Below are 24,165 nucleotides of genomic sequence, written 5' to 3' on the forward strand. Positions count from 1 at the left end.
AATTATTCCATTGATGTTATTAAGTGAAGTGGAACCGAGTTATTTCAATTAAACATTTTTTCCCCAATCATTTAACAAAAAAAATGACCAGAATAGCGGTATTTTTATGTACAGATCTCATTGACATCAGAAAATGTCAAGAAAATGTCAGAAAATTTTCTTATAAAGCGTTCCCAAAACTATCCATAATGTTATCCATATGCATACTGCAAGCAAAGACCTGAACAGAGCATACTGAAGGCTTAAGAAAATGATGAGGTTACTAAAACGGGCTTAAGGAATGTAATCCTTCCAACTAGCCTCAGTACAAGACACTAGAAAGTATAACTATAAAACTGGTTAAAAGACAATTTTGCACTAGTACTAATCGAATCTCTTACTTATATAGCTATTAATTCATGGAATGCTTTATCAGGATTTATAGTGGAGGCAGCGTGGGATTAACACTGTGATATATTCCCATACTGTATATCACACACATTTTCATATATCACAAATATATTAAATTTGTAGACGTTTTATTTGAACCTCATACGTTTTACTTACCCAGTTATGAATTCCACCAGTGAACCCCTATAAAACAAAGTATAGTTAAAAATAATTCAAGCACATTTTTCAAACTGAAGATAAAAACTGCACATATTCCAGTGCGTTGAAGTAATGGGATAAATACATTAATGATCAAAAGCAAACTGTACAGTCACTGCAAATATAATCAATATACATTTTCCCGATCAATCCCCACCTCTTATACCTTTCACACAGTAAAAGCTATTAGGTTTTTTTAATTGCCTCCAAAAGAAATGTTATACTGTTTTCAAGGAGTGGTAACCAGTCCGTAGGAAGTCATGGAGTGCAGAAGAAAATAAAGCCACATGTGTAAACGCATTCAAAAGCAAATTTCTAAAAATTACCTCATATAGCGCAAGGAAGGAGCCTGACAGAGACAAAATGTGAAAACTAATGCAACCTCACCATTTTCTTTAAATAAAAGTGTGCTGATGTCAATATAATAACTGTCAACTTTGAAATGGGTTTGCAGTTCCAACATTTGTCAAGGTTAAAAGAAAAACGGAGTGGATTGAAAGTTCACCTCTTCAGCACACACAGATGGAAATCGGTGTCTTAGAATGTCAAGCATTTTTGACTTGTTATACATCAAAATGACTATTAATTTATCAGCTTGATCCAAACAGTGATTTGTATTTTGGCATTTGGAACTTAATTCCCCAAAGTTCCACGCCATATAGAAGCAATTCCTTTTAAATACTTCACATCTGTTTAATGCAGGAACTCAAAAACTCAAATTTTCAAGTTTTTATTAGAAAGCATTTTGAAATCTTGAACCACAGATACGAAATAAGGTAATGTATTTACTTTATAGTCAGATTAAAATTACACACACACCCACCATTAAAACTCTCAAAACCTTATCATATTTTAGTTCTTGAATCAAGAAACACGGTCATTAGAGATTTTCTTAAACTGCAGGAAGAAAAAAAAAATAAGACCACATAACTGTGAGGCCCATATGATCATTCACATGAGCCACATGAAGATGTTGTTTTTGGATTTTTTTATTGTTTATTTTTTAATGGTAAAATAACCAACAGTGCTCACAGGTTAGATACAGTACATACAAAGTATAAAAACTGCAAAGACAGCTAACAATTTAAAGAAACCAATAGGATCTTTAGACCGGACTGTGATTCTAATTACAGAGTGCTCATTTACCCTGCAAAAAGGATTCACTATAAAAAGAACATTTGCAACATTATCTTTTTTAAAATGAAGAACCACTGAAGGAGTATCCAGGAGTATGTAGAAATGATGCTTTCACAGCTCAGAACCGCTTCACATTCAAGATAACACCAGGTAACAACCTACAGGAATACAAAATGTTTGATTGAGATATGAGCCGTACAATTGCGCATAGACTAAAAATGCTCTTCAAAATTGAACAATAGATACATGGAAAAATGTTTTACATCAAATGCCAATATGTACAATTCTAGCGTGAAAAGGACCGGAACTTTCCTTCATGGAAAACTAAATGCAAATAATAAACACAAAAAAACTCCTGAAATCGGGACTATCAGGAATGTGTTGATTTTAAAAAGTCAAATATACTTTTGCCTGTGGCCGAGGTAATTAAGTTCCTTTAAAGTAAATGCTATTTAAATATGTTATCAGCTTTAGGAATATTGACTTATTGGAACCGTGAAATATACAGTTGTGGCTCTCTGCCCTCTACACAGGGTATTTAACATTTTATGTTAGCATGTTACTGTTTACATGCTTTACAAGCAAGCAATCAGTTAAAATGTGCATTATAAATAATAAATGTATTATCAATAAATCACGTTTAGCATACATTTCAGAAATTTCACCAATACTCCTTTCATGTGGTGTGTTTCTTAATCCATACTGTCATCATGTTCTTAATGAATTATCAATCACCATACTGTTTGTGTAAAATGCTTCTTTCTTATCAAACTACACTGACAGTTTACTGAAATTTAACCGTATCAAAGTGTACACTTTCTTCAGACTGCACTGCATTTTAATATTAAGCTCCGACAGTGGTTGTTCTAACACTACTGAAAATATCACCTGAAAAGTAACAACTCACCTGTTCCCGAATGATTTGCTTGGAAAACGTTCTGTTAAAAATACTTTGTGCGATTGAGTGCTCTCTGAGCAAGCTGTCCGCTTTCATCTGTTATTTTCTCCCAATCTGTCTGTCCAACCACAAAACCAATAGCGCGCTTCCTATCGGCATCTTTTTTCTCTTCAAGATCTGCCCACCTCACCTACAGCAGAGTGGGGAAAAAACAAAACGGAAGTCATACAGATGAATCCAATATTTTACATACACCAAAGACTGGAAGAAAGGAAGGATTTATTCATGTTTTACTTTATACGGTAGGACTCCTTCAAAATACTGGAACGCAACAACAAACCTGACCCTTCAAGCAGAAGTCACCAGAATATCAACTGTAAATCACCAGAACACATAAATCTTTAACTGCCGAAAAATTTGATTTACCCATGTTGACAATTATACAACATGAGATAACTCCGTCTCCTGTCTGAACCTTTGAAATAAACTCTATAAATCAAGTCATACTGAGCACTTAAATTGCTCTGCAATTTGGTCTGCTGCATAAAAGTTCGTAACTGGGGCCAGTGATGAGGAACCTTTAAAAAACAAGCACGTCAACTCCACAATACACTAGGTTTCTATCTTTGTCACTTGATTAGTGATGTCTGAAAGAAATGCGTCACCCTTTTCTTTCCTGGCTCCGACATGCGGGTGGCGTAGTCATCCGGCAGCTGCAGGTAGTCCTCCATGTCTGTCATGCGGCCCCAGTCCCGCTTCCTTTTCGTGCTGCTCACCAGCCCGTCCAGCTTGTCTGCGAAAATAAAGTGCCTCCCTTGGTCACACGCCATTCCAACCTCCCGCCAAAGCCCATACGGAGCCGCGGCCGAGCCCCGGCACAGCCCGTGGTAAACGGTGGGCTCTCAAGGAACAAAAAAAAAAGCACTTACTCTGGAGAAGCTCGTCCCTTTGGCTGCGGCAACATTTGGAAAACTACCTTCCCCGCGGGTTTTAATTTAATCGGGCCCTTTGCGAAGTTGCTGTCCCAAGGTGTAACCGAAATGACGGCAGGGTAACGAATAAATGATAACCCTCCGGAAAACACCGGCCGAAACAAATGAAAAAGACGCAGGAAGCACGACACCTCGGGATCGAAAACAAAATCTCAATGTGTCCAATTTCATTTTATCCTCTCCATTGCAACATGGTGCATCGCATCTGATGAAACGTGGGTGATTGCCGGTTTTATAATCGATGTTGAACATTTCAATGTTTTTGTAAAAATCAGAAGAGGTAACCCAGTTACACTTTCAGACATTTTTTAAATAGACTCAGTTTAAAACCAAATTGCTGTTAAAGTGAACATTATGATCTTTTTGGAAAACAAAAACGTACAATGTGCCATTATCTGAAACCAAGCAGAAAATAATTGGTCTTGCTGTGCCACACATTCAGTAGTTATATATATATTATATATAGCACACAGTATTCAAATTAACATTTCCGTGGCTTTGAAAACATTTTACATGCATTAAGGAGGACAGTTTTAAAAATGGTAAAGATTTCATAAATTATATTTCAGTAGGGGGAAAACCATAAATGTGTTTTCAACAACGTTTCTAATAAAAACAAAAAGCTCTTATGTGTTTAAATTTTCAGCGTTAATTTAAGACATTTTATAATATTTATGCTGCTTTGGCAGCTTGAAAACAGTCAATATGGCTTGCTGGCTGAAGCAAACCAGTTTTGTTAACCAGTTAATTAATACACTTCTACTCACTAAAGATCCCAACTAGACAGAAAAAAAATGAAAAAAGTATATTTCAAAGTTGGAAAGATTCAAATAGTTACAGGTGTTAATTCAAAAACAACAACGTATTTGCACAATCATTATGCAAAGACTACAATAGTCTCCAAATAAGCAAAAGAAATAAGTTTTCTCCCAGTAAAGGGCATGTGGTCAGTGAAGGCAAGTCAGTGACATATTAAGTGTTTGTGGTGGAAGACCAGACAGTTAATCTACAGGTTTATGAACAACATCAGCAGTCCTATAGGGAGGCATGATCCTCCTCCAATTCTGATCTCACTGAAGGGCACTGCAGTAATCCTACAAGTCCACCATCAATGAAATGCTTGAAAAAAAAATTTAAAAGTCTGTTTTCTCTCCCTCTAATGAACAGTGTAGCACATTCATGCACATCAGCTGCTGACCTTATCACCTGGAGTCGTGACAATAATCATTCCTACTTTCACAGATTTGAGCTTCTCTCATTGTTATATTGCAGTTGCAGCTTTGTGAGCTGGTAGTTTAAATCTGACTTACTACCCGTCTTTCGGACACTGTTTTTACAATCCTACTTGCATCAACAATAGTTCACACCTTTTCCTTTTTTTATTAAGATATTCCCTGAAATTGAGTCTTGTACTTATAAGACACTAGTATCTCCTGTCATCATACCTTAAAAATTAAGGTTAGAAAATGTCCCTGACTCTCAAATACTTAACTTATATACTCTTTCCAATTTGCCTTTTTCCTGCAAAAAGACTGGAACGGGCAGTGCCCGCTCAATTACAGTCTCATCTGGTATCTAATGAACTCTCCCAACCTTTCTAGTTGAAAAGGAGATTGTAGACAAAGGAAATCTGACTTCTAACATCAGATCACTTAAAATTAATCACCTGCTAGCCTTGAGTGCCATTTCTGAAACTGTCCATCACGATATTCTACTGAAGCACATGGAAAAGTATTAAGAGAGAACTGGCACTTGACTTTGTAAGCCTCACTCCTACCTGGTCAATAAATACTAATTTGTAAATCGGATCTTTTAAAACTGATGATGTTGTTTACTCTCTGAGTTCACCAGGGCTCTGAGCTGGGATCTCCACTACTTAGTATTTACAAGTAGTTTCTTGGTCATTCACCATATTCATCTCTGAACAGGTATGGATCTATTATTAATACTTCATTTTTTTCATCACTTCATAACAACAACTTCATTTAATCTAATCTAAAGGAAACATTTTAATACGTCATCCTAATTTTATCATTTATCAGTAATATATTATTACATCAGGTGTGTAGCTGCATCATTACAATTTTAGATAAGTTTATTTGTAAATATCATCTAATGCATGCCTTCTGGAAATAATAAGCTATTCTGGATGCTATGGGAATTTGGTAATATGCCAATATGCAAAACATTGCTACCTCTGAACCAATGGTACCAAAAGTACAATTTCTCTGCGTCTTCCATTAAATATTTTCAAAAACACAGTTCAGCAATTCTCTAAAGCATGGATCAGCAAAATCATCAAATACATTTCAAATATTAATAAATGAGAACATTTGAAAAAATACAAAACATAAGATACCACTGAATACTGCTAAGAAATTAATATTCTGAAACTACAAACACCAATGCCATTTATGGTGTAATTGGAGCAGTCCGACTAGGACTCAACAGTTGGTGTCATTGTACTGAACAGCAAATAGTGTTTATGGAGAGAAAAGAAATGCACTACAGATTACAATAAACGTTGAATTGAAACATACAAAATATAATGAGACCCAGGGCACAGCAATTGCATGATGGAATACTATCCCAATTGAAGTCAGGATGGCCAAGTTCGTGGGTGTTTTTAAATCACACTTCAAAATGTACTTGTTTTTGTCATTTCTACAGTTGTATATTTGTTTTATATATATTTTATATAAGTAGTTTATGTTAGGATTTAATGAATGTTACATTTTATCATCTTTGAAACTTTAAATATGAAAGATGTTTTATAACATTAAGTTCAGTATCGTGATCTTCTTGGTGTTAAACCTGAAATTGGTTAGAATTCATACCGTTTACAGATAGTTTGTACATTTTTATGAACAGCGTAGGTTTATTCACAAAAATGTACAAACGGAGGACGGAACAGAGAAGTATGGGATAGGGAAGTATATAGTGTTAAAATCAGTCAAAACAAAGCCTGACCATTTTTTTTTATTTCTTATAGATTACTTTAAAACTCCTTGCTTTCTAGAGGATAAAATATAGCAGATTCGTCGGCAACAGCACACACAACACACATCTCAAAATTGTAGGAACATATTCCCATAGTCAGAAGGAGCAAAAATGACTTTCACCTTAGGTTTAAAGTGTTTAAAACACTACTTATCAACGTTGCCTTGATGAAAGTTATTGTGCTACTTCTGTGAGGACTATGATGCACAGTGGACCTCACTGCACATAGTACAGCTCCTTTAAGATTAACTTCTTGTCCAGAACCACACATTTTTGACATACTTTTTAATTTATATCCCTTATCTACAAAATGAGCAATGCAAAAGCGTTTGGCATTGTTTTTTTTTGTATAAAAAGGATATAAAAGAAATGCGTGCCAGCTTTACATAATATTTAAAAACTAATGTATTTATAAGAGTGAGCTTACTTCCACGGTATGGCGCAAAATGAAACATAAGAATATTGTTCCTTCAAAACGGCAAAGCCTCAGTTTTGTGTTACCATACAGTTGTTTCATTTTATGTATCGGAATTGGCAGAGATATATCAACCACGTGTTCGGCTGGATACCCAAACTAAAAACAGCAGGGTGAAAAACAAGATATACCTACCAAGTTTTGCCCCAGAGGTGTCCATCTCCCATTTGCTTTTTGGAATGTAACCCTATATTATATACAGAGAGAGACTCCAACAGTTAGAATTCGGCACAGAGAGGAAACAGGAGGTGCCAAAGCTTAAAAATAGACAAGAGTTAATAAGATATTTTCAGCAAGGAACATATTAATCAATTCAACCGGCCTGTGAACAAGAAGAACATTTTATAGATGTTAGCATGCAGCCAATTCAATGGCACTGGGGAAAAACTAGCTATGGGAGCATGCGCCATGTGAACCCCACAGCAAGACTTTCACGGTTAAGAGTGGAATCCCACACAGAGCTTCCTGATTTTCTGCTTGAACCTGCATATCCATAAATAACACGCACAATAGCTTGTCTGCACCTGGAAATGTCTGTTTTAGATACATCTTTTCATGCATGGAATATCGCTTTAAAGGCCTTAAAAAATAAACTTTCATCCTACACTTTTGGCATATACAGCAGTAACCCACAATAAAACAGCAGGTAGGAAAAAACTATGTTGTTAGGACCACTACAAAAATGAACAGTGAATCCCAAATAATCCCAAAATTTATCATTTTTAATGTATAAATTTATAATTTATAATGTATTACACAATAGTGATACAGAAACATAACAGATTCACTTACCTACCAAAACTAACAATAAATGAAATCAATGTTTTTTTATACAAACGGTTAGAGAGCAGCTTATACGTTGCCTCTTATTATAATAATTTTAATTATTTGAACTAGATTAAATGGATTTAGAAAACAAATATATGTCCAAATCTTTTCCCGTCTGTAACATGACAGTTTTTTAACGGATCTGTGGCTGAAGTAATCGAGGTAATGGTTGGGAGGGATAAATGAGAAACAGTATTAAATGAATGTGATGCTGGAAGAAATACTGACCAACATCTCACAGAAGTGACTGGCGCCATAACAGTGAGAAAACCAGGTTCTCTGTGCTCATCTAAAGGCAGCGATTAGCTTAAAGCGTTTTAAGTGGACAGGTATATCCCTTCTCCCCATATGACATCACAGTAACTGTAAATGTAAATGATGTACAATATTTTACAAATGTGTAAGTACCTCATTAGGAAACGCCAACTGCAAACTATCTTGGGCAGATAGTACACTTACAGTAGAAGTGATAATAGCTTATGGGTATCATTAAGAGTCATGTTTTAATGGAAGGATCCTGTACTTACTGCTTTTCAAGGGCTGTGAATACTTTAAAGAATACCGTATCTACATAAAATTCCAAAGTTTCATGTACACAGTGCTCTTCCGAACTTCCGAAAAGTTAGCCATTACCAATAACGTAATACAAACATTACAATAATTAAACAATTAGCAAGTATTGCAATATCTAGGTTTTATATATGATTTTATTAAAATAACAGCATGTGTGAGGTATTCTTTTTATCCAGATCAATTTAACTTTTAATAGGCAAAGACATACAAAACTTCTTTAATTAAAAATAGTAAAAAAAGCACCCTAATTTTAGTGAATCTGAAAATCAGATATCTGATTCTATATAATCTGAAATTATAGATCTGAATCTATATAGGTCCTGTTTTAAAGTTATATGTGCACTCAAGAGTAAGAGTAACTGGTAATGACGGCCGAAGAGACAATGAGAAGATATAATGAAATCTCAAGTCATACAGTGTTCTTTGCCATTATGTTTCTGATCCTCTTCACCCACCATTTTCAGGCCATCAGTGTGCACGCTTACGTGGATCACAGTGCCACGAAAGAAGCCTTTGAAGCTCTTAAGTGCCCGTTAAAAACCAGAACAGAACCATGTGCCATCCTTGAGCTAGGGTGGAAACAGCATTAACCTCAGCTGCTTCAGAACAGCGATGTATTTCAAGATGTGCGTGAGTACCCTCAGACAATTACTTAACCTATCCACCACTGTAGGCCTAATGAGAAGAACATAAAGGAGAGAGAGAGAACGAGTTGGAAATGTAGGCTACTTACTTAGATGGAAAGTGCATTTTACCATGCTGGTGGGATATTTTGGTTAATTTCAAAACAATTAGTAAAAGAAAAATTTTAAGGAAAACAACATCCTTCTCTGTTGTTCTTTTATGTATGAAGACTTAACTGTTCTTTATTGGTTATACATTAGCCTAACAGGATGACATGTGGCAACCCATTTTCAGTTTGGCTTTCTGTGAAATGTTCTTATGATATTAAAGATTTGAGTAAAGGAGGAAAATCGCAGCTGTTCTTAACAACACTGATCCTAAGGCTTCTCTTTTATCATCAGTCTTTTAAAATAAAAAAAAAACATTGACAACAAAAATATTTAAAAAAACGCAGCACTCCCAAGACACTCCACAAGTCCAGAGGACAATTTCATTCCCAAAAGCTGAAATATTTAAGCTGTAGTTCTTTGCATAACCACCAAGGTATATGATATGAAAGAAAAGACAAATTGCCTGATATTGTTGGAGATATTAGGACTGAAAACCAAACTGAGGAGAAAGCAGATGTTTAGATTTCAAATTGTCGATTCAGAAAACTACATGCAGCCCATGATTCCTTACAAACTGCATAAGGCAAATTTAGAGCCGACAAGAAAGATCTTCACGAACTGCACATCAAAGTTTTCAACACTAGATTTCGGTCATGTAACAGTGCATCTACTCCATTACCTTACTAATATATATAAAACATAATCCCCGATCGATACTGTATTATTTTTAGACAAACATACTGTAAAATGTTCATTCAAATATGTAATCAATTTCTAAGCATGGTTAAACACCTTATTACATTTCTCAAGTTTATGAATTTTATAGATGAGATTATAACCACAATATGGGGGAAAAAGTGATTTAGTAATTGAATGTTTTTGTATTAATTTGCTTTCCTGATTGGTTAAATTTACAGCACATGTAACATACGGTAATGAATGGTAATAAATATGACTATTTTTCAAGTAGATCCCCTACCTCCCTAGACAAACATTCATAAACAACTGCAGGTTACATTTTTTAATATTATCTTACAGAAGCAGAGCAGAAAAGCTACAGTGTCAAAATTGGTATGTTTCTATAGAGGGCTTTGAAAAGCATAATTAGTAAAAGAAGTGCAATAGTTGTTTTTCCAGAAAACTACTTTAAAGTGCTTAAGATTTATTTTAATTTACTGTTGTTTGTGTGCAATATGGTAAATGTGTTAAAGGCCATGGTAAACAGCAGCTCTGATTAGAATATGTGCCATTTTCATTTCTTTTTAATGCCTTTATTATAGTTGTCCTGATTATGTTTTAACATTTTATTACCTAACCACTTACATTTATTGTAATTAAATATCCATATTTATTTTGCAGTATAGTGTATTACATTTTATGGAAAGAATCATTTAAAATAAACAACTTAATAATCATGGCTGCTTCATGTTTTCTTTACTTTTTATGGTTTTGCAATGAATAATGGTTTGAAAACTTCCGTGTTTAAACCCTATGTATCAATTGACAATATCACTATGAAATTTAGCAGACTAAATAAAATCAAGACTTATCTGGCTGTAAGAAAAGTCATATGCTGCAGTAAACCTGATTTCAAGCTATAGCTGTGCACTGCTTCTTGTCTTAAAAAGTTCAAAGCATTTGAACCAAATTTTCCTAATATGGAGGATGTACTTCAGCATGTTTTCGTTGCAGCTTTTCTAGTTCGGGTTTTTATAAAAAACTTACGACACACATTACACAACACTCAATATGTTTCAAGAATCCTGCATCTTGCAGGCAGCAAAAATAAGCTGTCCTTTAGAAATACCATGAATTATTCTTACAAAAAAGGGCTTTAGTATTATGTTCCTTAATTCCTACTTGACATATAGATATGAAAAAATACTTATTCAACTGGCTGCATACAAATATAAATATAAAATATAAAAAGCTGTGAAAATACATGCGGAAGCTCTGTAATCCTACCAGATCCGCTTCCTCCTCTTCTGCTGCCTCTCTCTTGGCTTCTACTTTCTGCTCTTCTTCTGCTGGGTCAAAATCCTCCATCTCAACCTGTAATAAACAGAAGGGCAAAGAAAGAAGAAACTTAGAATCAGTCAAGCAGCAGTTTAGCAGCTTTCAGCTAGCATGTGCTCCATGGAGGTAGCTGTGAAGCTTCCTGTAGCACAATGATTTTAAATGTATACAATAGATTTAAAACTTTTCTCAAAGCAAATGTAAGAAATTAGAGCACATTGATGATTAGGTTATTGTATCACTTACGTCCTCTATAGCAGCATCTTGCAATAAGGACCTTATGTCGAGCCTCACCATGTGACGAGGGGCCGACTCCCAGTTAGTGGCCATCTGTTGTAGATACACAAATATTTCACACATGACAAAATCCAAATATTAATACTTCGTCCATTATCCCAGAGTTTTATTAAATAAAAAATCTAGGTATGAAATTACATCATTTTCAATAAGAAAATGTTACCCATCTTCTTCAGCCTTTTCCCTATTCAATGATGTGCATGTATGTAAAACATCATCTCTGTACTTCTTAAGCACTTCTTGCATGACAACAAAGGAAAACCTCTGCAAAACCAACCTTTGCAATATCCTTTAGCTTGCGTCCATGAATGTTCCTCTTGGCACATGTCTGGTTATCTGCAGAGATTTCAGCTAAGTACACCTGTCAAGGAAATAGACAAATATACTTATTTTCTTAATCAACAAAGCATTGATTTGTCTTCCTGAAGCCATTCAATCAGCTTCTTAATGTAATTGAAATTAAAAAACTTAAAGCACACGAAAAGAAATAAGCACCCAGAAGTTAATTGATAGGTTTTGCCTGTTTGCATGACATCACCAAATGACTCACCTCAAAACCTTTAGTCTTGGCTGCACTCCAGAACTGATCGAAGTATTTAACTCTATCATTAATAGCATCAATAATGATGAAGGGGAAGAATCCATCATCCAGGGTTTTACGGAAGGTTTTGAGCATACTGTTGCGATAGGTATCTTCCATCTCTGGCTCATATTCATATTCCAAAACCTAGTGGTAAAATGATTCCTCACAGTTAACTTGGGAGGATCAGGGCATTCATTCATTATCAAATATTTAATACAGTAAGACCGCCATGTAAAAGTATTCACTCTCTTCCAATGACGTTAGATTTTGCTGCATTACAAATGATGTATAGAGTTTTATAAAAGTTAATGTTATTAATCAAGTCTTAAATGCTTAAACTGAAACTCAAGCTGGGTAAAAATCTAAATCTTAACAACTAGCTGCATTCAACAAAACAGGAAATCATTGTAAGTTTTGGAATAGCTGTGCAGGGCACACAACATTTGACATTCTGAAGACAACACATCTAAGATTAAAGTCTATACTCAAATAAATGGCACGTATATCTGACTGAGCAAGCTCCTGAAAATGGACAAAATAGTAGAAACTAAAACACACACATACCTTTTGTTTGACACGCTTTCCTGTATCGGGATCCTTCTCAACCTTTTCCACCTCCGTCATAAAATAATCGTCAAGCCCCAGAACTCGAGGAGGCGCCCCGCCAAATTCCACCTCCTTGTCCTGTACAAAGATTTGTTTTAGCTTAAAATTAAATTGCAATACTGTTGTATTAAAATGTGTTGTACTAGAATGGTGCTTTAAAAAGAGGATTTCTTTGAAATGTGAAAAGAATAAAGCAGGAGAAGACTGAAGATAATTATTGGCAATAATCTGGCTGTAAAGCTCACTCAAAAGCCTGGAAAGAATCTTCCTTCTATGCTGCCACAAGCTTACCCGGATAAGTTTTGCTACATGCGTTTTTCCACTCCCAGGGAGTCCTCTCATGATGACAACAATCTGTAAATAAAAGCCAACGCATTTAAAGCTCCTGAACATTTTAAATGTCTACAATGTATAACTGATATGATATAAACTCTTCCTTCTTCGACATACCCTTTCAGGGCGGCTCTCTCTGCCCGGTGGTTTGAGGATGTCATCCACGTTTTTGGTTTCGGGTTTCTTTTCGACTCGTGGCGGAGCAGGAGGGTGAGGAGGCAAAGGCGGAGCAGGCAACCTCTCTTCAGGGTAACTCCTCCTGTCACCTGAGACGAGCAAGGGAAAAACAGACACGCTTAACATCAGCAGGCATGAAATCTAGAGATCGAGCGGAGGCGCAACAAATCAGGAAGAACAATGTCAGCATCTTACTCCCAAATGCAGGAGCGCTGTGGTCAAAGAGAGGGCGATCAGGGATGCGCTCGTAGGGTAGTCGGTCATATCCAGGCCTGCCAAAGTGCTCTTTAACATCTCTGTCTCTGCTGCTCCTGCCCTCACGCTCTCTGTCTCTGCTGTCCCTGCCCTCCCTGTCCCGGTCTCTGAAGCCACCTGACCGAGAGGATGGGCCTGGTGGCAGCCTGCAAGCAATTCATCGTATAAACGTGAAGCCTTATATCTGTTTTGGTGGATTCAGTAATGTGGTAATCCTGTAAAGAAGTGCTAATACTCAGAACAATGGGGCTTTTAAAGTTTGCAAATGAAAAGTGTAAAATAATTATTTTCGTACACACACTTCAGATCTTAAAGCAAGTTGGTGAAATGGATAATTTTGCTTAAACTCAAAACATCCAAATTAACACAGAAAGATCAAATTACACTGCACACTTTTTACTCCTATCAAAATACTACAAAAACATTTTAAGACAAGCTGGTTTCATCTTGAGCTGTAATTTTCACAGAAAGGACAAGCAACTCATCACAATTCTACAAACTGATGTTAATACATACATTAAACCACACCAAGTCCATTTTTAGATTGTCAAAATCCTCAACTTGATGACAGAAATGAAACGTCTGTAGATATGAGCATTCTCCAAAGCCCCATAATTTGATCTGTCAATACCTCTCGTCTCTGGGGTATCTTTCTCTCTCGTATCGCTCCCTGTCGTAGTCCATAGGAGGCTTCTCACGATACATATCCCTCTCTCGTTCCCTTTCCCTCTCCCTTCCATACTCCCGGCGCTCCAAATACGGATCAACTCGCCTCTCGTAATATGGATCTCTGTCATATGGGACAAGTGGTTCTATAAAGCAAAGACAGAATTGAAAAAAAATAAGAGCTAGGTAAAGGGTCTAAAATCAGGAATAATTACCAAAATTGACATTTACCAATGCAAAAACACAGTTTTTTAATATAAAAATAAATTTAATTAACCCCCCCACCCCCCAGCACTGTCACTAATGGAAGTAGACAGAGATCAAACAGCTGTAGTCTCCAGGCATTGAGATTTCCCTGAGCAAACATGAATATGCCATACCTTTACATGCAAATTCATTCCATTCTTTGGCTGCTGTTGTAAGCACAACGCCTAGATTGAGACATTTTTAACTGGCAACAATAGACATAAATACATTGCTCTCTAGGTACATGAGTAGACCATCCTGACTGACACTGTGAATGCAAATGTGGTCTTTATTAGTCTCACAGGACCACAGTAACTCCTGCATGTCAAAAAGCTAATGTACTTTATCTATGTACTAAATAAAATCATATGTAACTAGAAATAACGGGTAGCGCACATACCTTTTTCATAAGGTCTCTCTGTAGGTACTGGATCTGGTCTTAGGATGATCCTTTCGCCATACGAGATCTGCTCAACTTTTGACACAGGATCTGAAACTGAGGGAATTAAACTTAATCGTGAAATATTCCATACCATCCTATCTTTTAAAGACATAAATAATTTCTACCACAAAAGAAGACTAGTACGGCAGAGTAACCTCTTTTAACTCTTGCTCTGCTTAATGCAAATACATTCATCGGGAAGAAAATAAAAAAGAACCAGCAGGTACAGCATATTTCCTTTCTTTACACTGTGGGACACTTTCCATTTTGCTTACCATGTCCATGTCCATAATCCACAGTCTTGGGAAGCACAACAGGTTTGCCGAGCATGGGGGCTGCCAGTGGTGTAGTGTCTGACATCACAAAGCTTGGATCTGTGGCTTGCGCAGCGCTTCTGGTGTCCCAGGCGCTATGTAAACTATCACCACCCCAGGCCTGAGCTTCAGGTGGCATTGCTGGAGCTGCAGATGCAGATGCCAGGCTAGCACTGGGCAGCAGGTTTCCTGTCTTGGGATAAAAATAGCAATACAGTTATAAATTAGGACAATTAGGAAATGTAGGAAAAAAATCATATCTGCAGGAGTTGTGTAGGAGCTTTCGGGGTATATTAAAAGTTAAAATGTCTTCCTCTAAATAGCTACAACTACTGTAACATTTCCTCAACTTGAGGGGACTCTAATATCCCTAGATAACAGGCTAAAATGGATATGAGACAATCCACTACCTAGATCCACGATTCAAAAATCCAGAAAGTTAATTTACCTTGAAAGCCCCTGTCACTGCAGGGGGGATCTCCAATCCCATAATCCCTGCTGAAGCCACCTCTGGCTGAAGTACTTGCTCAGTTCCTTCAGGTTTGAAAAACTCATTTATAGCATTTTTCTTCTCCTGTAGTTCCCTGTACAAGAACGAAAAAATCCAAGTCAGAATTTACCACCTTAACTATGAATGTTGCATTTTGCTAAGCAAATACATAAAACACCTTGGATAGTTCCAATACAAGAATCCTGTTAAAATCTGATAAAAAAAACAACTTAAAAGGTGATTTTTGTTAACTATATGACCATACTGGAGTATCATAACTGAAAACCTAGTAGTTATATCTGGACCTCACCTTATCATCTTGAGCTCCTGAGCAGCTTTCAGAATAATCTCATGCTGTCTTTGCGAAAGAGCCAGAATGCCCTTTCCAGTTCCAGAGGAGTCTTCTAGAGGATTTTCTGGGGGATTACTAGGCTGAGTAGGGAGCCCAGGAGGAGGCAAATCCATGGAAGTCTCCAAATGGCCTTCAAATGGAGGTCTGCGGTCATCAATCTCTGGTGCGAACGTCCTGTCAGGCAGAGGTTCTCTCTTCCACTCTGCTGGGTACTGCTGCTCCTCCCCTCTGTAGGCAGGTTCCTCTGGGTACTCCCGCACCCTCAGCTCTCCCCTGTCTTGTGCTCCTCTATCGTATAAATAGTCCCGGTTTCTGTCCTGAGGCCACCTGTCCTCCCTAAAGGGCTCTGGCGGTGCCCGTGGAGGACATGGAGGGTAATCCCAGCCACGATCTTTTACTTCCCACTCATTTCTTGGATGATAGTAATTCTGGTCCGTGTCTTGCTCAAAATTCCGGCTGTGGTAATCTGGGTGAGGCCTTCCATACCTGTCAGGCTCTGGCACAAACTCTTGCTCATACTCCCCGAAGTACTCTCCACGTCCCATATCTCTGTCTACAGTGTCATGGGAAGGTGGGGGGCGACGAGTGTCTCTTTCCATGATTTCATGACTTAACGGTGGTCGCCTGGAGTCCCTCTCCAGTATTTCATGAGGGAGAGGAGGGTGTCTGGGTTCCCTATCATGGGGCGCATGGGGCCATCTAGGCTCTCTGTCCAAGACCTCATGATGAAAATGGGGTCCCCTGTGCTCCCTGTCCATAATGTCACGGCCAACAGGGGGGCGCCTAGAATCGCTTTCTATGTCTTGGTGGACTGGGGGTCCTCTGGGATCCCTTTCCAGGACATCATGGTGTGGGGGGGGTCCCCTGGTATCTCTTTCTGTGACATCATGGTGGAGAGGGGGGCCTCTAGGATCCCGATCCAAGGCTTCAGGAGGAATAGGGGGGCGCCTTGGACCCCGGGCAACATAATCATGAGGAAAAGGAGGGGGACACCTAGGTTCTCTAACATCATGAGGAAATGGGGAATTATGCCGGAACTGTGGCCTCTCTTCCCTCCAGTATGGATCGCCATCTTCCCAGTAGTTGGGTTCTGGCTCCTCCCAGTGCCTCTCTCTCCCAGGACCATCCAGGGGCTCTCTTTCTAAGGGGGGGCCTCGCCTTCCATGATCCTCGTAAAAATCTTTATGGTAATGTTCCTCACCCTCTCTGCCCCATATTTCATCCGGGGGTGGAGGTAACCTGCTGTCCAGCCCCCCCCGCCTGTCTACAGAAGGATCCTGCCAATCATAGCCCTCCTCCTCCTGGCTTCTCTCCCTGTTCTCCCGGAAAGGTGGTCTGTAATCGTAAGGCTTGTGCTCAAAGCCCTCTGTCCGCTGATTAGGAGGGAAACCGGAACTACTACCAAAACCTGGTCCTCCAGTTTGCCCTCGGCCCCATCCTCGGCCTCTCCCCTGACCTCGCCCCCTTCCCCGGCCCGTAGGTGTCTGAGCTTTATGATTATCTGCAGACGAAAAGGACTGAGGTGGTTTAGGGGGTTCTGGTTTTGAGGGAATCTGTTCAGGAAGCTGAGGTTGGGAGTCAGTATTTCCTTCATTCTTGGTTTTCACTTCTCCCTGATTAAATGAATTTTTATGGGAGGCAGCCTGCTTTTGAGGATCAGCAGAAGCTGCCGATACAGCGGTCTTGGCTGTCTCTGACGTCTGCTGCTGTTTGTTTGCCATCTCTCCACTAGACTCATTTGGCTTACTTAAAGGTGCTGCCCTGTTCAATGTGGTCTGTGGAATTGGATCACTTTGGACAAAAAATCCACATTCTGTGTCAAGGAAATCATCCGTTAGCGTTTCCCTTGCTGACATGTCTCCAGCAGCAACCTGAGTAACTACTGTTGGTTTACAATGCTCATGCTGACCTTCAGGCTGGGAATCTTTGGCGCTAGAAGAACTCACGTCTTTACTTCCCTGTGGTTTAATTTCTGGGGCTTTCGGAGGCTCCGCCTTGGCCAATACATCAAACCTAGAAGGCTGCTGAAATCCAGGGGGCCTTTCAAACCGAGATGGTGGGCTTGGCCTCGGAGGCTGTTCAAATCTTGGTGGTGCTCCAAACCGTGTTGGCTGGGTGCTTCTGGGGGGCTGATCAAACCTCTTTGGCTGCTCTGCTCTGGGAGGAGGCTCAAACCGAGGTGGGGCATTAAATCTCTGCTGCTGCTCAAATCTAGGAACACCATGCCCTCTAGGACCATCAAACCTGTAAGAAACAGGAAATATAAATCATTCTGATCCCCTCCCAGTAACTCACAATGATCTTGCAAAATGCAATATGGCAGGTATACATGTACTTATTTACTCATTATCACAAACTTTCTTATGCCTGGCAAGAGGCAGATCATCCCAAAACCTATACAGGAAGAATATGGATTGGGATGCCAGCTAATTACAAGGATCACAAACATGTACAATACAGCGACACCAATGAAATGAGGAAACCCACCAGAAGTTGTGGAGAATATGCAAATTTCACCCCAAATTGGGTATTAAGTTGCCCCAATTTTAAATCAAAAATAAAAAAACCAAAGAGCTGTGAGGGAGCAGTGCTAGCAACCAAACAGACGACTGTGCCACCACTGTAAAGGCTAATACCAAAATCTTCCAATTTGCTATTAGTTTTGACACATTTCTTGATGATGCTACAGTTAAATGATTTCATGATAAATAATCATGTGAATATCTAACAGATTTCAAACTTCGTTTTACATGACCTTACATATTTTTGATGAAAAAATCCAAATTAAGAAAAAAATGGTGAATGTATAGTGCATTGCACTTTCAGGAAAGGAAGAACAGCCTTACCTTGGACCTCTAGGGCCTTCAAAACGGGACGGTGCACTGGGAGTGGGCAGCAGCCCAGATGGCCTCACTCCTGGGCCAGACAGTCCAGCAGAAGTGTAAACAGCTGAGTGAGCAGATGTAGGAGGACTCGATTTCCCTGGAGCTGGGGAAGATGGCGGCTGGGTTTCTGAAGTTGTTGTGGTTGTTGGGGGCGATATGTGATTTGGAGTGGAAAGACCTTGAGCACTTTGCTGTACTGAAGAAGGTGTCCCTGTGGGAGGGTGAAGACCCTGCTGTGGGGGTCCCTGAAGCAATTGAGCCTTCTGTATTGGGGGCCCCTGGGGAGGGGGTCCCAGCGGAGGAGGAACCCCCTGGGGTGGGGGTCCTGGCGGATGGGGAACGCCCTGGGGTGGGGGTCCTGGCGGACGGGGAACGCCCTGGGGCGGGGGTCCTGGCGGACGGGGAACGCCCTGGGGCGGGGGTCCTGGCGGACGGGGAACGCCCTGGGGCGGGGGTCCCTGTGGAGGGGGAATCCCCTGTGGAGGGGGCCTCTGCGGTGGGGGAACCCCCTGGGGTGGGGGTCCTGGTGGATGGGGAACCCCCTGGGGCGGGGGTCCTGGCGGACGGGGAACCCCCTGGGGCGGGGGTCCCTGTGGAGGGGGAACCCCCTGGGGCGGGGGTCCTGGCGGACGGGGAACGCCCTGGGGTGGGGGTCCCTGTGGAGGGGGAACGCCCTGGGGCGGGGGTCCTGTCGGACGGGGAACGCCCTGGGGCGGGGGTCCCTGTGGAGGGGGAACCCCCTGGGGCGGGGGTCCTGGCGGACGAGGAAGGCCCTGAGGCGGGGGTCCCTGTGGAGGGGGAACCCCCTGAGGCGGGGGTCCCGGCGGATGGGGAACAGACAGGCCACTCTGTGGCGAAGGTCCTGGGGCAGGTGGAATACCCTGGGGCCGGGGTCCCGGTATAGGAGGAACTGAGGCAGAGGAAGGCTGTACCTCTGAAGGGACTGGAGGAGCAGGGGTTAAAGTTGGAGGTGGTGGCATCTGAGCTTCTGAAGCGGTCCGGTGGTACTGTCCATATTGTGGCATCCCCATCATCGCCCCCATATAAGGGGTGGTGGCATATTGGTGCTGCATTGTCCGAAGGGTCGTCACCCTTTCTTGCAGGTGGGAAGAAGTGGATTTCATCTGCTCCTGCCACTGTTTCCACTGGCATTCATAATCCTGCAACTGATCCTTGTGCGGGTAGGACTGAAACTGCTCCTGCCACATTTTGAACTGCCGGTCCCACTCCTGGTAAAGTGGAACAAACTGCTGCTGCTGCAGCTCGTAGTGCCTAAGTTGCATATCGATGGGCATCTTCTACAGTAACAGAAAAACATAAGTCAGGTCAGCTCACCAAAGCACAAGATGTGTCCATGATAATGAAATGTGATAATGAAAACATTACCGTCTCATGTAACTGTTAAGAGAACATGTTCATCTTGCCAGTATCATGACTGCAATACTTATATTAAATAATGTCATACATTGAACTATAGAGTTATTAATCGCTGATAATAAATCCTAATTTATTTTAAAGTACATCACATGAAACAACACTCTGATAAAAACCAAATTTCTTTTTAACCTAAAATGAAACCCCTTGTCCATGGATGAATTACACTGGAAAAAAGGCTCTCAGCGCCGTCACTGTTAATGGTTAGAGCACGTCACCTGCAGGTGTGCCGGCTGCTGCATGAACTGCTGGTACTGCTGCAGGATGTGCTGCAGCTGTGTGTGCTGCTGCATGAGGGCCTGATACTGGTAGCCCGCTCTCTGCTGCTGGGTCTGCTGCCACTGAGCTGCCGCAGCCTGGAGCTGCTGCAGGCGAACCTCTTCCTCCGGGTCTTCCGCCCTCGTGATCACGGTGGGCTGAAAGTGCAAACCGGAGAAGTGTGAGGGGAAAAGAAATACAAGTGCAAACGAGGGCTCTCCACTCTGCTCCTAAGGGTCCGAGTTCCAACAGATCTTCTAAGCCTCCTTAAGATAAAAGGAGCTCTTCACCTGACGTGGAACTGATCCACATAAGGCTTAACTGGACCACTTGTTATCCCTCTTCCAATTTAAAGAGACAAAAGTGACCCTGTGTTGGGAAACGTCGCTCTACAACAACAAAAAGCCACCCAGGCATGGAGACAAGAAAAATAATAAACTTTCAACATGACTTGGTTCATAAAGCCTTTAATATTTAATATTAAGAGAACACTCTCAGAGGCGACCAGACTGAAAATGAATCTCAGCTGCATGTGTTTTTGGCACTCCAAGAGCCGCCTGGGTGAACAGGTCTGCTCTACCTTAGAGTCCTCTGGTGGAGGAGGTGGAGGGGGCTGCTCTTTGGGAGGTGGCGGAGGAGGCTCATTTTTGGGGGGCTCCACGGGTGGAGGGGGAGTTTTTGTGGTCTGTTTGTCGGCCGGGGTGCGAAATTCCTCCTGCGGCTTCTTCTCTTTAGCCTTTTCATGTTTTAACTTCTGTAAATTCTGGAGGTGCTGTTTGTACCAGTACTGCTGTTGCTCCTAAATAAAAAAAAACAACAACTTAAACGTTAAAATGAACAGCCCCCTTTTCCTAATCTTTATGGAACGTGGTAAATGAACACAGAGCTAAACAGAATGTGCAATTCCATGTTCCCGAGATATAATAAACTGAGCATGCATAATAAAATTACACACGTGGAACCACTTTTTCGGTTTTGCTTTTTAATCTATATGGACAGTTTCTTGCTTGCAAAACAGGTCAGCTGAAGGCTGTTTTCTCCATGGAAGTGCAGAAGGACAATTTTCTTCATTATCGGCTTTTTTAGTTTTTGCTGCTTTATTTCCGTACATAAAACCACCAAAAGGAAAACTTGCCTATAGGGCATCCACATTACAAAGAATACTCAGCTGTATTAAGTGCTCCTAGCTCTTTGCGGTCTTAATCCGATATTCCACATGTATGCCATTGAAAAAACGTAATATTTTGCAAACAGCTTCTCACTTTTGTTTCAAACACTAAGTACAACAAACAGTAAATGAAAACACTTAATGCTGGCATGCTAGTTTTAACAGCAAAAGACTGAATTTATTCGACTGCATCAGGCCAGTGTCTAAGAACCGTAATCAACACTGAACAATCGATACAGCTGGATTTGATACACAACTGCTTACGTAGTTGTGTGTATTCCTTAAAGGTTAAAGGTTTATTCCATGCTGACAAGAGAAGAAAGGAAACACAACGTTTCGGCTGTGGAGCCCTCTTCGGGCGTGGTTGTGTGTATTCAACAACCTATTTGATGATCCTTCCCGGACAACCACCATAAGCAAAGACAAGAACGAACGAACTCACCTGTAACGTCATTGAAGACAAGTCTGCTTTCTCTTCCTCCGGCTTGGTGGCATCGCTTTCCTTTTTGTCCGTCGCTCTCGCGTTTGTACTCCCTTGCTGCGGTGCACTTTTACTGGCGTTGCTGTGGGAAGGCACTGAGGGGCTGGGGTCGGTTGTGGGATGAGGCGGGGGTAGCGTCGGCGTGTGGTGAGGCTGCTGTGCGGCTGTCGGGGGACCCCTCTGGTGCTGTTGCTGGTAAGTGGCCGGCGCAGACCCCCCAGGACCCGGAGGGGCAAAGGCCGGTGCACTTCCACGCCAGGACCCCGATCCACCCGATCCACCGGATCCACCGGATCCGCCACTGTACGGCCCACTGTTGTGGTGCAGCACTGATTGGAGCTGTTTTTGATGGAGCTGCTGCAGTTGCTGCATCTGTTGTAAATGCTGCTCCCGCAGACTGGAGAAGTTAGAGGCCGGACCTGAGCCATAGCTTCCCGGCGCCCCGTATGGCCCATAGCTTCCCCCTGGGGGCGGTGGACCCCTCACAGGCGGCGGTTTCATACCGTAATGTGGAGGAGGAGGATGTTGATGTCCACCGCCATACTTTCCCCAAGACGGATACATTCTTGGTTGGTGTAGGCCCCTAGACACTCATGGAAAGCGGGACCAAACACACGTTTCTTTTCTTATTAAAAAAAAATCTTAAGCTGGTTTAAATCAGCAAGCTATGAAGTTGAACCGCTTGCTACCCTCTCTAATTCAGAGCGTCCATCGTTTTGATCACATCAATTATAAATCCTCTTCCTTTTTCTCGATATTTTGGAAAGAACGAAGTGTGCACGTAAACGTCACGACATCCCCCACTGCGTCTTTGCGTAATCCATCTGTATAGCGTGAATCTCCGGCGCGACGCCCGCCCCGCCTCCGTTTTAAATAAACTTTATTGACACACAGGATGGGTTCAGAAACCAGAACCGCTATCAAACCGTCAAGTGTGTGGCGTTTCAGTCATATCCAAACGCAGGGATACTTCAAACACCCAAGTCTTTTGAAAATAAACATTAAAATAAAATCTGATCATTAAATTGCATATTCATAAAACGCAACAAATAAGCAAATTGTTAAAGTTTCACTTTCTTCATCCCAAAAGACGTTACCTTTTACGTGGGAGTGAACAAATCACTTGACTTGGGAACAGAGCTGTAACGGACGTGAACAGACGGGATTGTATTCAAATATAACCCTTCCACCGGTGTTATTTTAATAATTTAATACACAAGTATACCTTTCTTAATCTTGCAGATATGGAGATTAAATAAGTATTCACAATGCTCAAAGGCAATGACAAAGTCAACCCAATGGACTCATTCAGAATCTACAGTGAAACATGAACCGGAGGACACAAGTGGAAAGTGCTTTTAAATCTAAGGACTGGAACCCTTTATACAAAGAGTCTGGCAGCTCGACTCTGGCATGTTGTTGAAGCAGATATGCCTAATTATTTTAATAAAAGGCTGGATGAGAACTTCAGGTCAGTTTGTCAATAGGAAAACAAACAAGATGCACCAAATGGTCCCCTCTCATTTGCAAACTTAGTGTTCCTAAATAGTAGTCAAAAGCCACATAAAAAAACATTTTTTAAATAGAGCACACATGAAACACAGAAAGTGAGGCATCATTACTGTTATAAACAGAAATTGTTTACTTTCAATTTCATTATGGAAAATAACAACTCTAGTTTTTATTAGGCATCTTATCATGAAATAGTAGTGTTTATTGGTTGTAAAAATACTACTGTAAGCATTAGATATCCAGTGCTCCATTTCAGGCACCAGGTAATGGTAGCATTAGCCGAATCTAAAAAAATAGTCAGTACAGCAGCATGTGCACAGACTGCAAAAAAGGGAAAGATAGTATTTTAAAGTTACTAATAAGAAATATTAATTTCAATGAAATTATAATGAACAAGATAAACTCATACAGTTGTCAGATTAAAT

General features: G+C 40.6%; 1 protein-coding gene across 2 annotated transcripts; it reads right to left on the reverse strand.

The window, feature by feature from the left end:
• Positions 1 to 1,561: 1,561 nt before the first annotated feature.
• Positions 1,562 to 23,042, reverse strand: ylpm1 (YLP motif containing 1). 2 transcript variants are annotated; one of them, XM_088647948.1, is made up of 21 exons: positions 22,190 to 23,042; positions 21,160 to 21,378; positions 20,540 to 20,737; positions 18,849 to 20,185; positions 15,961 to 18,246; positions 15,609 to 15,744; positions 15,122 to 15,353; positions 14,805 to 14,900; positions 14,124 to 14,304; positions 13,433 to 13,638; positions 13,178 to 13,326; positions 13,019 to 13,081; positions 12,686 to 12,805; positions 12,089 to 12,265; positions 11,816 to 11,899; positions 11,488 to 11,571; positions 11,191 to 11,277; positions 7,226 to 7,277; positions 3,289 to 3,416; positions 2,633 to 2,813; positions 1,562 to 1,883 (listed from the first exon to the last, which is right to left on the reverse strand). In XM_088647948.1, exons 1-20 carry the CDS (start codon positions 22,790 to 22,792, stop codon positions 2,667 to 2,669), a joined length of 6,585 nt encoding a protein of 2,194 aa, XP_088504074.1. In that variant the 5' UTR covers positions 22,793 to 23,042; the 3' UTR covers positions 1,562 to 1,883; positions 2,633 to 2,666. The 2 variants fall into 2 exon arrangements, 1 of the variants encoding a protein (XP_088504074.1); XR_015941625.1 differs by lacking the exons at positions 1,562 to 1,883; positions 7,226 to 7,277 and having other exon boundaries at positions 2,676 to 2,813.
• Between the last annotated feature and the right edge of the window lie 1,123 nt (positions 23,043 to 24,165).

This window comes from Lepisosteus platostomus, chromosome 10 (genome assembly GCF_059453375.1).
Source record: "Lepisosteus platostomus isolate fLepPlt1 chromosome 10, fLepPlt1.hap1, whole genome shotgun sequence".
NCBI lineage: Eukaryota > Metazoa > Chordata > Actinopteri > Semionotiformes > Lepisosteidae > Lepisosteus > Lepisosteus platostomus.